The sequence below is a fragment of the Strongylocentrotus purpuratus genome, unplaced genomic scaffold (genome assembly GCF_000002235.5).
Source record: "Strongylocentrotus purpuratus isolate Spur 01 unplaced genomic scaffold, Spur_5.0 spur5_contig_839, whole genome shotgun sequence".
Taxonomy (NCBI): Eukaryota; Metazoa; Echinodermata; class Echinoidea; order Camarodonta; family Strongylocentrotidae; genus Strongylocentrotus; species Strongylocentrotus purpuratus.
In genome coordinates, this window is record NW_022145545.1 from 726919 (window position 1) to 742500 (window position 15582).

At 39.3% G+C, this 15582-nt stretch overlaps 1 protein-coding gene across 1 annotated transcript; it reads left to right on the forward strand.

Annotated features, from left to right (window-relative positions):
• The first annotated feature begins 3515 nt into the window (after positions 1–3515).
• Positions 3516–5896, forward strand: LOC115918710 (serine/threonine-protein phosphatase 1 regulatory subunit 10-like). The gene is made up of 2 exons (XM_030987677.1): positions 3516–3743; positions 4153–5896. Exons 1-2 carry the CDS (start codon positions 3689–3691, stop codon positions 5580–5582), a joined length of 1485 nt encoding a protein of 494 aa, XP_030843537.1. The 5' UTR covers positions 3516–3688; the 3' UTR covers positions 5583–5896.
• The last annotated feature ends 9686 nt before the right edge of the window (positions 5897–15582 follow it).

Here is a 15582-nt window from a genome sequence, read left to right on the forward strand (position 1 = left end):
CGTTCTGGAAAATGTTGCCAAACGGGCTCAAACTGTGTGCGAACGGACTGAACGTATAGTATAGCAACTGTTTAGGATCTGTTTAAGAACTTCATGGACGGGCTCGGACTGGATTGGACGGGAAGGGTGCTCTAGAATTTTGATTGTCCCCGTCCTGCAATTAGATGGAGTAACAGCGTACTTAAAACGAGATGGACGTACTACGAACGGAATTGCCTTTTTTTCGATCCTTCTAGGAACGTGTTAAAACGTCGAGCATCAATTACCAGTTCGACCGGGTCAATTTGCTTGTTCCTTCTGTTAGCAAACATACCCAACTCGAATGTCGTGATCTTATTAGCATGAAGCGTTGAACAGGAATCAGGAATGACAAGAACGCGCTGAGTTTTTATAGCCTCGGACCATGCAGGACGGGATTGCACATGTACTATAGGAGCGTGTTCGAACGCGCTAAGAACGAGATGAAGACGAGTTCAAATGTCTTTGAACAGAATGGTCGGGTTAAAAACTAGTTAGAACAAGCTGCGAACTAGTCGGAATGGGTTTGGACGTATTGGGAACGAGGTATAACTAGTTAAGAACGGGTTTACTGACTGCGGACGGGCTTTGACTGCTTGGAAATGGCAAATTTACCCGATCTGAACTTGATATGAACTGACTGTGGACGGGATACAGACGAGATGGACGTATTGAGGACTGTTTATGAACGAAGTAGGATCGTATTATAGAAATTATTTACAAATTCTACCCCGACCATAATCCGTTCTACGGTTTTCTAAGACGGTTCCAGAACGTAGTGAGAACTAGTTTGGTGTGATGGGGGCAACTTGAATGCAATTAGATATCTTATCTCCAACGTAGCTCAACATGTCCAAAGTCGTTATTCTGTCATAGCGCCCCCTGCCAATAGGTCGGCCAGATGATGAATATCCCGTGCTAGTCTGTGAGCCTCTTCCATAATAGTTTCCCGATCGAATCCGTATGTATTTGGCCTCTTAAAGTTACTTTTAGACCATCTAAACGTTGACAGCTATCAACTCACCATAGCTGTCATGTTTAATCCATCATACCACCAAAAAGACCCAAAAGTCAGAGCGATTTTAACCTGTAGCTTGCTAAATACGGTTTATTACAAAGAATAAGAAACTAAAGGGAAAAAAATACTTTCCGTCGGGATGAGCCTTTGATCAATTACCCCCTTCTGCCCATCGACCATTTTCTTCCCCTTCAGAAATGATTATGCCTTTACTTTACCAAAAAATATAACATGAAAGGATTTTAAAATCTTCCATCATGAAGGGGGGTGTTAGCAGGCGCGGATCCAGGATTTCTCGGGGGGGGGGGGGGCAATTTTTTTTTTTTTTTTTTTTTTTGCTCCCGAAACTTGAAAATCGCGCCGGCCGAAAAGTCGCTCAGAGGGGGGGGGGGGGGGGGGGGGGGGGGGGGGGGGGGGGGGTACTGAGCACATTTTTTTTTTTGGGGGGGGCCTCGAAAATTAGAAAATTTGCACCCCCCCCCCCCACAAAAAAGCTAAAAATCACGTGTTTTTACACTTTTTTTCCCAAGGGGGGGGGGGGGCCGAGCCCCCCGCCCCCTGGATCCGCCACTGGGTGTTAGACCCCCTCAAGATGATATCAAGGCTTCGTGTTCTCTGACGAAACGTTACCCGGCCAAAATGCTCTGGATGTCAGATTTGTCTATACTTTTTGTAAATGTTGAATAATGTAGATACTATTTCAATTATACTGGCATAGACATATAGCATATACTTAGATTGTAGAAGTACTTAATTATTATTTTGTGCTGCAAGTAGAATATGATTTCATTCTGTTTATTACTTGATTACCATTAGGAAGTTTAACAAAATATGTCTTCCATATACTAGGCTTTACATAGTTTAATATTTAGTATTGTACTCTTCCTGACCGGCAATTTAGTATAAAATGATTATCTTTTTCTTTCATAAGAACACAGATAATTTAAATCAGTGCTAGACATTATCTGAGAAGACCTCGTAATAATTAAACTAATACTTGTTATTGACTCCTCTTCAAGTTAAGATTCAGTGATCAGACAAGGCTTTATGTACAAGAACAGAGACTTTGCCTTTTATTGTTTGTAAATTGTGAATTATAAATTTAACCTTTTGCTAAGGGCATTGAAAGGTGGCGTAGGACGGGTCGATCCAACCATTGATGGGGCACTGGCTTCATGGGGAGAGGGGTAGGGGGGGGGGGGGTCTTATTCGGCAAATGAAATACCAAAAGCCAAGGCAACCGATCAGTGGAGGTTATGGGAGGGTCCGGTAGTTTCCTCGCTTGTCCTCTACCCGTACTCCCACTCCTTTTCAATCTAAATACGTTTACGTCTTTATTTGAGTTTTTTGCACTGGGTTGGGCGGGGGACGTGTCCCGTGCCTCCCCATTTCCACTTAACTGATTTCTAGTGTCGAGAAGCCATTTCCAGAAATACCACAAACTTTTGCTTCATCTCTTTTGGTTCCTTGGATTAGCTCAAGGTATAGGCAATTAGCCTAGGAAAAGGCAAGTGCTATAGGCTCTTGCTAGATTTAGAAATACCGTCCATTCACATAGTATTTTTGATTTTTTTTCGGTTTTCCAAAGGCTCATTTAACCCATCCGTTGCTTTATCACGAACCTTCAATTAATATTTTTTTTCTTCAGAATAATAACTTCCGCACTGTAAACGAGACCAAAATTATCGTTTTTACAAAGAAACTTTGTAGTCAAACAGATTAACAAAAATTGTTGGAAAGTAATTACGTTAGATCTATTGACATACAGTTAGATCTAATTTTCATGATGTGAGTATAATTATGCAATCATTTTACATATTACTGGTTTGAATTAAAACGAACTATTGGCTGATTCAATAGACAACCTGAATTCATTTTCATTTCCGAAATAGAAAGAGTAATCTGACCTTTGCCTAGATCAAGATTTGGTACACCATATCAAAACATTTGTAACTTTCCAATTTGTTCTCTTTGTTCACAATTATGTTTACAAAAATAAAAATGCAACGATGTGTTATGAAAGTCCTCAAGCTTCGAGTTATGAAATCATTAAAAAAAAATACAATGGTTAAGATAATGATGATGAGGATGGTGATGATTATCATGTTTTTGATCATGATCATTATCTGATCAAGATAATGTTATTAGTGTATCATAGAGAGAGATAGAGAGAGAGAGAGAGATAGAGAGAGAGAGAGAGAGAGAAACCGATGAACGTTGCATCCTCCCAAATTTAAACGATGACTACTACGCCGCGACATCGGTGTCACCCGATACCTGGCTCTACCGGATATTCGAAGAGGATGTAAATTGTTATACTGGTTACCAGTATAACAATTTACATCCTCTTCGGTACAATACTCTCTCCAAAACAAAATATGATTCGTAAGTCTAAGTAGGATAAAGGTCAAACACATTAACAAAAACAGCAACATTGCAAAAACAGCATCAACACATTAAAAACAATTATCAACTGGAACAGGGTATCCCTGGTAATTCCTGACACGGTCTGGTACGAAAGTGATTTCAATCTATGATAGAAAGCCTATAAATTCAGTGATCCAGCAGATAGTTCTTCAGTTTAGAGCTCGTTCTCTCTTGGAAGGCAACGAATCTAGAGAAAGCTTGTAGCATCGGAGAAACATTACAAACATGGAGGTGAAAGCAACACTGATCGTTGCCATTGTGGCTGTTCTTGCTATCTCGGGTAAGAAATCAAATTATTACTTGGTATTACTTGATAAGTGGCAAATATTAAGCCAAGAAAGGGCTCACAGGAGTATATTATTATTTAATTTATCATAATATGTGTTTCTTACCTGTTTGTTACACAATACAAAAAATATTTCTTCTGTGGGCTTCAGCATTCCGTTTATTCGAATGAAAAACACGTTTTATGTTTCTTTACCATCTGGTTTTCAAATTCATTTCGGTTGGAATTAGGCGTTTTGAATATCCAACCGCATGTATTCTGATAGGGTTAAACTGAACAGGAACAGACATCGAAGAAGACAAGTGTTATCAATCATTTGTCACCTAGCATATCCCAATGTAGAGCTAAATATCATAATGCAGAATGTGATTAATTAGTTCGATGATTTCATTACCCCCTACAGCTCACGCACGAAGAGATTTCAATGAACTACGAGGAAAGGAGAATAGCAGAGAGAGAGGACAAGACCGCTTTGGAGGAAGGCCTGATGGAATGCAGATGGGTGGACCTAGGCAAGATGGCGGTCCGATGGGTGGTAGGAGATTCGACGGACCTAGATTTGGTGCCCCGCAGATGGGTGGACCTAGGCAAAATGGTGGACCAATGGGTGGAAGAAGGTTCGATGGACCTGGATTTGGTGCCCCGCCGATGGGTGGACCAAGGCAAGATGGTGGACCAATGGGTGGAAGAAGGTTCGATGGACCTGGATTTGGTGCCCCGCAAATGGGTGGACCTAGGCAAAATGGTGGTCCGATGGGTGGTAGGAGATTCGACGGACCTGGATTTGGTGGCTCCAGACCAGATGGTGCTGGAGGAAGACCTTTCTTCGGCGAAGGAGGTAGGCGTGGTGATGGAGAAGAAGAAACTGATGCTGCCCGACAAATTGGTGATGGTCTAGGAGGGCCTGGTCGGTTTGATGGTCCTGGACATGGTCATTATGGTCATCATCAAGGTGCAGGAAGACCTTTCTTCGGCAATCCTCCTCCTTTTAACCCAGAACAGGAACCGCGCAACGACAGCAGCGAGGAGGATGGCCGTCATCACCGTCATCACGATCGCCACCACGCCCACCATGGCCACCATGGCCACCACGAACACCATCATCATCATCATAACCACTCAGAAGGCCACCAAGATCATGACAGACCGATGTTTGAGATGAGGCCCTTCCGGTTCAACCCCTTGGGTAGAAAGCCTTTCGGAGACCATCCCTTCGGCAGACGCAATCACACAGAAGGTCACCAGGGTCATAATGAGACGGGAGATCACCCCCACCGTCATCACAGCAAGACCGTAGATGGAGATCAGGACACCGGCCACCACGGCCACCATGGCCACCACGAACACCATCATCATCAGCATGACCACAGAGAAGGCCACCAAGATCATGACAGACCGATGTTTGGGATGAGGCCCTTCCGGTTCAACCCCTTCGGTAGAAAGCCTTTCGGAGACCATCCCTTCGGCAGACGCAACCACACAGAAGGTCACCAGGGTCATAATGAGACGGGAGATCACCCCCACCGTCATCACAGCAAGACCGGAGATGGAGATCAGGACAGACCAATGTTTGAGACGAGGCCCTTCTGGGTCAACCCCTTCGGTAGAAAGCCTTTCGGAGACCGTCCCTTCGACAGACGCAACGGAACCGAAGAAGGATCTCCCAGGCGTGATGGCCACCCTCATCCCCATGGTAACCGCGGACGTTGGGGTGAGAATGAAAGTGAGGAGAAGGAGCATCCAACGACGGAAAGCGTAACGACATCTTCACCACTTAAAGTGATCGAGATCGCAATCAATGAAGTAGACACCAATGTGGTCGCCGAGGTGTAGAATTTGTATTAAAAAAAGAAGAAAACAAATATTGCTTTTGTTAAGATATAATATAAATATATATACTTCACCAATAGCTTTCACTGGACAGAATGTTTTTATTAACGCGTCATAACCGTACCAAAGACAACACTGTGTTTCTACAAATTCATTTACAACAGACTGGAAGCCAGTGAAAGGTGCTTAAAAATACTGACGAATTTTAAATATACAATTTCATACTGAATACTAAAGAATTGTAAAATAAAGATGTAGCTAAACTCATACGAAGGTAATGTGCAATAATAAAGCCCCGAATATTTTCCTGACGCAGATGAATTGATCATTGTTATTGAATCAATGAGGAAGACGAAATGAAGGGAAAAGGAATGCAATGTATATAGAGATAGAGAGAGAAAGAGAGAGAGAGAGAGAGAGAGAGAGAGGGATAGAGAGGGATAGAGATAGATAGAGAGAGAGAGAGAGAGAGAGAGAGAGAGAGAGAGAGAGAATGAGATAGAGAGAAATAAAAGAGAGAGAGAGAGAAAGAAAGAGAGAGGGAGAGGTGAGATAGATAGAAAGGGTAGAGAGAGATGAAGAGACAAAAGAAATAGAGATATGTAGAGATAGAGAGAGCGAGAGGGAGAGACAAAGAGACAGAGAGACAAAGAGAGATATGAGAGTGAGATGGAGAGAGATATGAGAGTGAGAGAAAGAGAGAGAGAGAGAGAGAGAGAGAGAAGATAGATAAGATTATTTATAATATACAATGCGTATAAAAAAGTGTGCCCAACTTTAGTAACCTCTACTTAAAAATTTATAACATATAAACTGATATCCTGTCTAATGATTTATATTCATAATTGTACTGCCATGGATGATTGAGCAGCAGGCTTTTTATAAAGTTTTTTTCAAAATCCTTTTTGAACCAAGTTTGGGCCGAAGCAATGGATGTGGGTCAAAAGTCATTATGTGTGGGTTATCTCATTCCATAAACAATTGTTCTCTTATGAATACTAACTATTAGGCTGTTGAAGATAAAAGGTGTGAATATCAACTCAAGCTATAAAGGAAATTTTATCACAAACAAAATGAATGATATTCTCTTCGTTATGATGAATAAAATCTTAAATTCATTCGTATCCCTTGTTTAAGGAAACCTTTCTCAGTGATAAAAAACCGATCGGGACGTTATCTTCTTTATTGAAGTCTCATCATAATAATAATATGAACAATTTATATAGTGCTTGTGACAAAAGTTTCAAAGCGCTCGTGTGTTCGTTTCTGCATTAGGATGTAGTAACCTTTGAGTTTTCATTCGCTATTCAATATAAACACCATAATGTGCTCATTACGCGTGTGAAATTGTGTAGAGTTCAAGTGAGCAGAGAGAAATTAGATATAATGGAACAAGAAGTTAGTTGGCTGTTCAAAATAACTAAAAGTTATCCCCGGGGTCGTAACAAGGTTCTGCGAAACAGGGGCGGATCTAGCCGGGTGACCGCGCCGTTTGTCGTACCCGTTTCGTTTGTCCGTCGGACATAATATGCGGTTTTTCTGCTCGCACGGATCGTCCGTGACTCGCACGAATCGTCCGAGGGACGATCCGTGCGGTATGCTATCCGCACATTCTGTCCCCCCATTGTTTTACGTGTATATTTGATAAAAGGAAGCAACCCGGCAAATCAAGGTATTTAGACTCATTGTAAATCATGTGGTTGACATTTTTTCTAGAAATTACATAATAGTAACTCTACAATTTCTTTAAAGCAAATGGGCCAGTCCTTTTGAAAGTAGAAGTGAATATTTTCTTTAAAACCTTTATTCTATGAAGACATACTCGTGATATCGGCCCCACAACTGTTGTAATCGATTATATTTTTAAACGTGGCTTCGTACTTCAACCAACTCACTACTAGTATAAATATATATATATATATACTCGTGATACAGGCCCCGCCCCAAGTATTTGGGGACGTTTCGAGGTTTAATGAAGGAGTTAAATGGGAAATAAAAGTAATTAAAAATGGGGTTGAAAGTGAGTGGGGGAGGCTAGAGTATTTAAGATAAGGTAGCGCGTAGCACAAATTGGCAGATGCTCAAGGGGTGGGGCATTTAATTACGGTCAGATGAGCATATTTTAATACCTAAATGGTGTATGGTCCAAGGGGCGGAGCCCCCGGAAGCGCAGGGGTTTTAGGCATTCAAATAAAGGTCAGATTAGCATCCAGGCGCCAGCCTTAGGTCCCAAGGTGGGGTCCAGGGGGCAAAGCCCCGGAAGCTCAGGGGTATGGGCATTTAATTACGGTCACATGAGCATACTTTCTTTTCTATTTCTTTCTTTTAATTCTCTTTAATATAATTTTTCAAAAGTGTGGGGGGTGGGCTTGAGCCCCCAAGCCCGCCGTTCCACGGGACCTTACATGTAGGCCTCTAAATATTGAATAAGCACATTTCTTGCCTGACTGTAAATTTTGATATTTGTCATTCTCCAACAAACGCATAAAAAGTATAATTTACTAAAAAGTGAGGAAAAAATCCCGGAAATTGGACCATTTCAGCAACATCTGTAAATCACTGGTATCAAATTAGAAAAAAGAAAAAAAAAAAAAAAAAAATCACTTTTAAAGTTTATTTGGTGGGGGGGGGGGGTAGCAACTGGCTGAATACTTACACCTATGGTGTCGAGGGGCTCTTTCTTTATTTTTTGTTCGGTAATAAATAAGGTCAGTTTATGTGGGTGTCACTCAGGCGCGAATATACGATGGGCGACGGACCCGCCCCCCGCCCCCTCTTTGAAAAAAAAGAAAGGAAAGGAAAGAAAAAGAAAGGAAAGGAAAAAGTAAAGAAAGAAGGGCTAAAAACACGAGTTAGAAGTGGACCCATCAGGGCGCTCACTTATCCTTATCAGGGGAAAAATTACAAGGGGGCTCGGGGTGAATTAGCCCCCGAAATGCCACAAAGAACCCCCGAAAGTGATAAAAGTTGCCCCCGAAAGTATTTTTTTCCCTGATCCGTATATAGGACAAGGCCCTGGGGCAGCTAGCCATACTCCGATATTTGGGTCGTGTTCCGATCAGAACTAGCCCTAACTATCATTCCAGGATTTTATTTCAGAACCTGAGACAAAGTTACCCAATCCCTTTGGCCCGAATTCACAAAGGAGGTTTGTTGACAAACCTCCTTTTTTTTTTTTTTTACATACCAGGTTTGTAAAAAACGCGTCAAAACGCGTCATATGACGTACATAAACCTCGGTTTGTCGACAAACCTCCTTTTTGAATTCGGGCCTTTAAGTTTCAAAAAGTAGACTTCATTGACCTGTACATAGGCTTAGGAACTGGAGGGGGGCTTGGAGGGCACCGCCCCCAAAAAAGAAATATATTGGGGGGCTCAGGTACAACAAATCGTCTTCTTTTCATAATAATTTAATGAAACGTCTAAGCTACCGCACTTCGCGCGGGAGGCCTTTCACCCATCCCCTTCCCACCTAGGGAGCGCTTTGCGTGCTCTTTAAATGATTCGCTTGCACAATACCGCCCCTCCCTAAAATAAGATCATAGCTACGCGCCTGCATTAAAATAATGATGCTTACTAAGTTGACGAAATAATTTGTATATTTATGTCGTTGACGAAAATGACCATTTGTGCATAACAATTTAGCCGTCGGCCCCGGGTATATAGGGTTAAATTTGTAGATATTGGGACAATTAATTATGTCGGTAATTGGTGGCTTGTTTTGTCGGTAATCGTCGGCCTCTATACCCCCCCCCCCCACTGAATAAGGTCTAGCGACGCCCCTGACGACTCATCAGGCCTATACTTGCGTTTTGTGAGAGGCTCAAGCATCCGGGCCAGCTATTTATAGTTGAGTAAGTCTTGAAGACGAACAAAAGGAGTACACGCTCTCCAATCGTATTGGTTATTAGGGAATTTCGAATGTCATCAAATATGTTTTTTTCCTTTTAACACAATGATTGTTTTGCGACTAAATTCAGGCCCTGACTAAATATAATTTTTTTCGTAAGGCAACAGACAAGTAATTTAGTCATATACCTGATTAACATTTGAAGATTTCCTACACTAATGCCTGGCCGTGCGTAACCCATATTTGAACCCTAAGTTGCACCTGGAATTGCAACATGTGCATTATAAGCTCCAAACGCTTTCTTTCATACAAATACACAAAAAAAAATCCCCAAAGCTTGAATGCTTACTATTTCACAAGATGTAATTAAACAATATGAATGATATTGATACATGTAATACACTTACATGTACATGCAAATGCATGATCATTTTTGCGCTTCTTGCTCCAAGCAACATAGTTTCCTTCTACATTTAATTTTGTTGCTGTTATGAGTTTATATTCATATTTTTGTTATCAAACAGGAATAAATAAATAAATATATAAATACATTTGTACAATGATAGTTGTACAATGATGATAGAAGAACCAATGAAAATCGCAACTGATCTCCCCTATATACCATTCTCTTCCTCTTTTTCGGTCCCTTTTAGCTCTCCCTTTTTCCTTTTCCTTTCTTCTCTCTTTTTTTAGTGGGGGCGCACTAAGGCAAGGGCCTTTTGCCCCACCCCACCCCGATTCACAACTTGTTGGCGTGAAAATTGCAACTAATAGCCCTCCTTTTCTTTTCTTCTTCCCTAATTCCTTCCCTTTATCTCCTCTTTTCCTTTTTTCTTTCCATTTCATTCCTTCTCGCTTATTTTTTTTATTGGGGGGGGGGGGGGAGGAGGCAACAGTCTAGGAGGCGAGCCCCCCCCCCGATGTCCTTCTTCCCCCTTTTATTTTCTTCTTCCTCTTCTTTCTTTCCCTTTCTCTTCTCTTTCCCTTCTTTTCCCTCTCTCTCTCTCTCTCTCTCTCTCTTTTCCCCCCTTTTTTTCCTTCTCATTTCTTTCCTTCTTTCCCCCCTTTTTTTTCCTCCTTTTTTTCTTCTTCTTTTTTTTTCCTTTTTTTTTCCCAGGGGGGGGGGGGCGAGCCCCCCGGCCCCCCACCTGGATCCGCCACTGAGTGTCATTCCTAGCTAGCTGGCAAAGCTGAATATGGGTACCAGTCGTTTCATTCATTAAGTATAATTATACTTGTATTGAATATGTATACGTGTGGACTAGAGTACGGACATTCGGTGCGGCAGGCGGACTATTGGTGCGAGACCTCTTCCGCACAGATTGTCCGTCGGACATTTGAGGCGCGCACGGAATGTCCGACACGGACATTCTGCGCGGATAAAATCCGCACCGATCGTCCGCTCTCGATCGATCTCTAATGGGGGGACGATCGGTGCGGGTAACATTCTACGCGGTCACACCGGCGGCGAGGGTTGGGGAGGGGGGGGGGGGGGCAATTTAAGAAAATAGTTAGCGCCGAATTAGCCGGCGAAAAAGCAATAGGGGGGGGGGGGGGTTAATGAGCAATAAATTGTTATTTCTTTTTTGCTCGACGGGGGGGGGGGGGGGGGGGGAGTGCATGCGCGGATCCAGGGGAGGCCCCCCGCCCCCAAAAAAGTTTTTAATTTTTTTTTTTTTAAATGGTGACAGATAAAAATTTAGTGCTCACTACCCCCCCCCCCCCCCCCCCCCCCCCCCCCCCCCCCCCCCCCCCCCCCTACTGAGCGAAATTTATCGGCCGGCACGATTTTCGAATTTCACCACACTAAATTAAAAATTGATTTCAAATTTGGGTCTCCCCTAAGGAATCCTGGACCCGCGCCTGTAGTAAGCACAATTTTATTTACTGAACCCCCCCCCCTTAAGCAAAAACGAAAAGAAGGTAAGATTGTGGATACTATCTTGGTTTAAATATAATTTTTTGCCAGGGGTGGGGCTCGTCTTCTTTTTTCATTTTTTTATAGGTAAAATTGTGGTTACCGTCTTCGTTTTTAATTTTTGTTGTTGTTGCCAGGAGTGGGGTCCCGTACGGTGCCACCCCCATGCCCCCACGCTGGATCCGCCACTGCTGTGAACGCCTATAGACATTGCATTATTTTGAAAAATGAAGCACAGAAGCACGCGGCATAATCTAACTTTTAAAATGATTTGAGACCAAAGAAGCACATTTTTGTTTTCATAGGTTTTTATTCATTTCTCTCAAAGAAAAATTATACATTTATAACATTGGATACAAAATAACAAAATAATTTAACATAGGTCTTTATAAATTTACCAATGATCTTTTACATTTACATACAAAAGTTACACCTCTTCATTTTCCTTTGGAGACAAAAAAATTATATATATATATATATATAAAAGAGAAAATGCTACAAAAACACCTACTACCCCCCCCACCCCACACAACATTTAAACACATAACAAGTACAACAGTATACAAAACACACACTAACATAGAACGAACAAACAAACAAAAGTAGAGGGGGAAAAAAAAGAAAAGAGAGAAGAGAGGAGGGTCAGGAAGTTGTATATTGAGAAAAAAAAACTGAAAACATTTATTCTAAACTTTCCAAAGCTTCCCATTTCCTTAAATGAATTGAAAGTGTGTCTCTTTCCATTGAAAGTTTTTTCTCTTCATTTCTATTTTCCAACAATCTATATTCTATTTCTTTTGCTTTTGGAGGGTTTCCCTTCTCTCTACTGTGGAAAATCATATATTTAATCAAAATTAAAATGTGGTTCAATAATTGCTCTGTTTTAAAAGTAGTGTCATCTATTCCTATATGAATTTCTTTCCAGGATAATTTCTTCAGAATTGGTAAATTAAGTCTATCTCCACATTTCCCCCAGACTTCCTTTATTGTATTACATTCAAAGAATACATGTTGATAAGTTTCTTCAAAATTTTGCAAAATGAGCACAAACCATTTTAATGGAACCTGAATCTATGTAAATGATGATTTGTATATAAAATATTATGCAATAATTTGAACTGAAATTCTCGCAGTTTACTACTTAAGGTACACATCCTTGGTTGAACATATATCTTTTCTACTTCTTTCTTGGAATATTGTAAAGTGTCATTAAATTGTCGCCTGCCGAGTTTGTTTCTACATTCTTTTTAATTTGACTCTTATATACCATTTTTGCAGTTAAATCTTCAAATGTAAACACTTTCTTTGAACAAAATAAATTTTAAACTAAAGCCAGTGTGAATTGACTTTCTTAAAGGTTGAACACTCTGTTTCCATTCATAAGGGGCTACTTTATAAATTTTGTTTACTTTATCTATTTCCACTCTGCTCAAACCTAACATTATAAAATGAGCTTCAGGTTTCAATTCTCCATTTTCTTCACAAATGTGATGAAGTCGATATATATTTTTTAAAAACAAAGTTTCCTCAAATAAGGTTTGACCTTCTAGTTGAATAAAATTATTATTATACAATATTTCATTCCCTTTGTATCTCTCTTCTGTTTTAACATATTCTTTCATATCTATCCATGCTTTCAGAAGATTCTGATAAAAGGAAGGTAACATAAGTTTCACTGTATCTCTCCAATAATTGCAATAATATATTAAATTACCTCCTATCGGTCTCATTAAATATTTAAAGTATTGTTTCCATTTGATATCATGAGTTCCTGTTACAAGCCTTTTTATCCACATATTCTTTGTGCTTTTACAAACAACCTAAAATTCATCATTTTGAGCCCACCCTGCTGATAGTCTAACATCATTGTACTTCTTTTAATTTTATCTTTACCTCTCCACAAAAAATCAAAACATATTACTTCCATTTCTTTGTATACCCTCTGGAACTGGCATTAGTGATGTTACATATGTCAATTTAGAGTATCCATATACTTTCATCAATTGAATTTTACCCATTAAAGTTAGGTCACGCTGTTTCCACCACGTCAGTAGTTTTTTACTTTTGCTCAATATTTCCTTATAATTCATTTTTTTCTCGATATCTACATGAACTGAAAAATAAACACCTAATATTTTAACAGCATCTACAAGTTTCCCAACGGAAATGTATTATTAGACACCTGTGGGCCCAGGGGCAGAATATATGTCTTATCCTTGTTTAACTTTAATCCTGATATTTTATAAAAAACCTTCTAAAACGTGTTCTATTTCCTTAACTGAACTCATATCTTTGATGAAGAGTGTTATATCATCAGCATATAATACTTGCTTTATTTCTGTATTTCCAAAACAAATTCCTTTTACCAATTGATTATTTCTAATCATATGAGCTAAAATTTCAATGCATAAAATGAACAAGTATGGAGATAATGGGTCTTCTTGTCCAATTCCTCTTTCAACCTTAAAATAACCTGTTGATGCGTTTCCATTCATAACACAACTTTCAGTATTAGTATAAAGTATATTCACCCATTTACAAAACAATGGTCCAAACCCAAATAAATTTAAGACTTTGTATAGAAAACAATGAGAAACAGAGTCGAATGCCTTTTCAAAATCTAAGGCCATCAAAAAAGCATTTTCCCTATAAAAAGAAGTATGAAAAATCATGTCATCTATTATTCTTATGGCTTTTCCAATGTTTCTATTCTTAACATAGCCAAGTTGATCAGAAGATACAATATCAGGTAAAATTTCTTGCAATCTCTTTGAAAGTATCTTTGTTAAAATTTTATAATCCACATTTAAAAGAGAAATCGGTCTGTAATCCTTAATAAAGTCTGAATCTTTATCTTTTTTTATGTATCAAGGTGATAACTGCTTGTCTCTGAGAGGCTGATAGTTCTCCATGATTAAAGGCTTCATTAAAAGATGCAAGGATTAGATCTCCAATTACCGGCCAAAATTTAAGATAAAACTCTACACTTAAGCCATCATTTCCTGGTGATTTATTTAATTTCATATTTTTTAATATTTCTATACATTCCCTTTCTACTATCTTTTCTTCACCTAAACCCCTTAAGGTCTCGTTCAATTTTGGCATGTTACTAGGGGAAAATTCTAAACCTCCATCTAGTACAACTTCTATTTTTTTTATACAACTGACTGTAAAAGTGTTTTATTCCCTCGACAATTTCTTTTTCCTTAGTAACAATCTTTCCGTTTACGTTTAATTGCTGTATTACACTTTTCTTTCTATTTGCTTCCATAAGCTGTTTAAAAACTGCTGTATTCTTCTCTCCACATTCATACCAAGAGGCCCTTGATCGTATTTTTAAACCTTCATTAATATAGTCATAAAGTACTCTTAGTTGTTGTTTCTTAATTTTCAGTTGTTCAAGGATATTTTTATAACGTACATTATTGATTGATAGTAAATTTTCTTCCAAGTCTTCAATTCTTTTTCTAGCTTTTCTATTTTTTCCTTCCTTTCCCTTGCCCTTTTCTTTGAAAATTTAGTTGTAAACCTGCGTATTTCCATTTTGATATAGTCCCATAATACTCTCTTGTCTTTTATCTCAGATAACATTTCGTTCTTTAAAGTCTGTATTTCTTCCTTCATCTTTAAAACATAGTCTCTATCATTTACGAAGCTATTATTGAACTTCCAATAACCTCTTTTACCCTGAAAATTTCCAGACGTTCTATCATGCAGAACCAAATTAACAGCTGAATGGTCAGGTGCTAAGGAGGGAATAATGTCACATTTAGATGTTATCTGTTCTAAATTCTCTGATATAATGAAATAATCCAAACGGCTTTGCATAAATGGATTCCCTTGTCTATAAGTATATTGTTTTTTATCTTTATTTTTATTTCTCCATACATCTCTTAATTTAAATTCATCCATGAATTCTTCTAATTTGCTACTGAATTTTGATTGCTTCTTTGGAACTTGTCCAAAATCATCTAAGTTCTTGTCTCTAATAACATTAAAATCACCTCCAAGAACTACTGGGTTCCCTTCTGAATTGTTTCTATACAACAACTCCCTTAAATCCATTAAACATTTCATTTGCTCCCCTTCGTTATTTCCAGTAGGAAAATAAACATTTCCTAGCAACATCTTCTGACCTTGTATATTACATCTAATCAATACATATCTTCCATTTATGTCTGCACAAGTGTCACTAATTTCAATGTCTAACTTACTATTTATTAATACCAGAACTC

Excerpts from the sequence above, each read along its gene's own strand:
- LOC115918710 (XM_030987677.1), top strand. The coding sequence starts at position 3,689 with ATGGAGGTGAAAGCAACACTGATCGTTGCCATTGTGGCTGTTCTTGCT. Across the intron at positions 3,744-4,152 it reads GGCTGTTCTTGCTATCTCGG|CTCACGCACGAAGAGATTTC; the intron begins GTAAGAAATCAA and ends TACCCCCTACAG.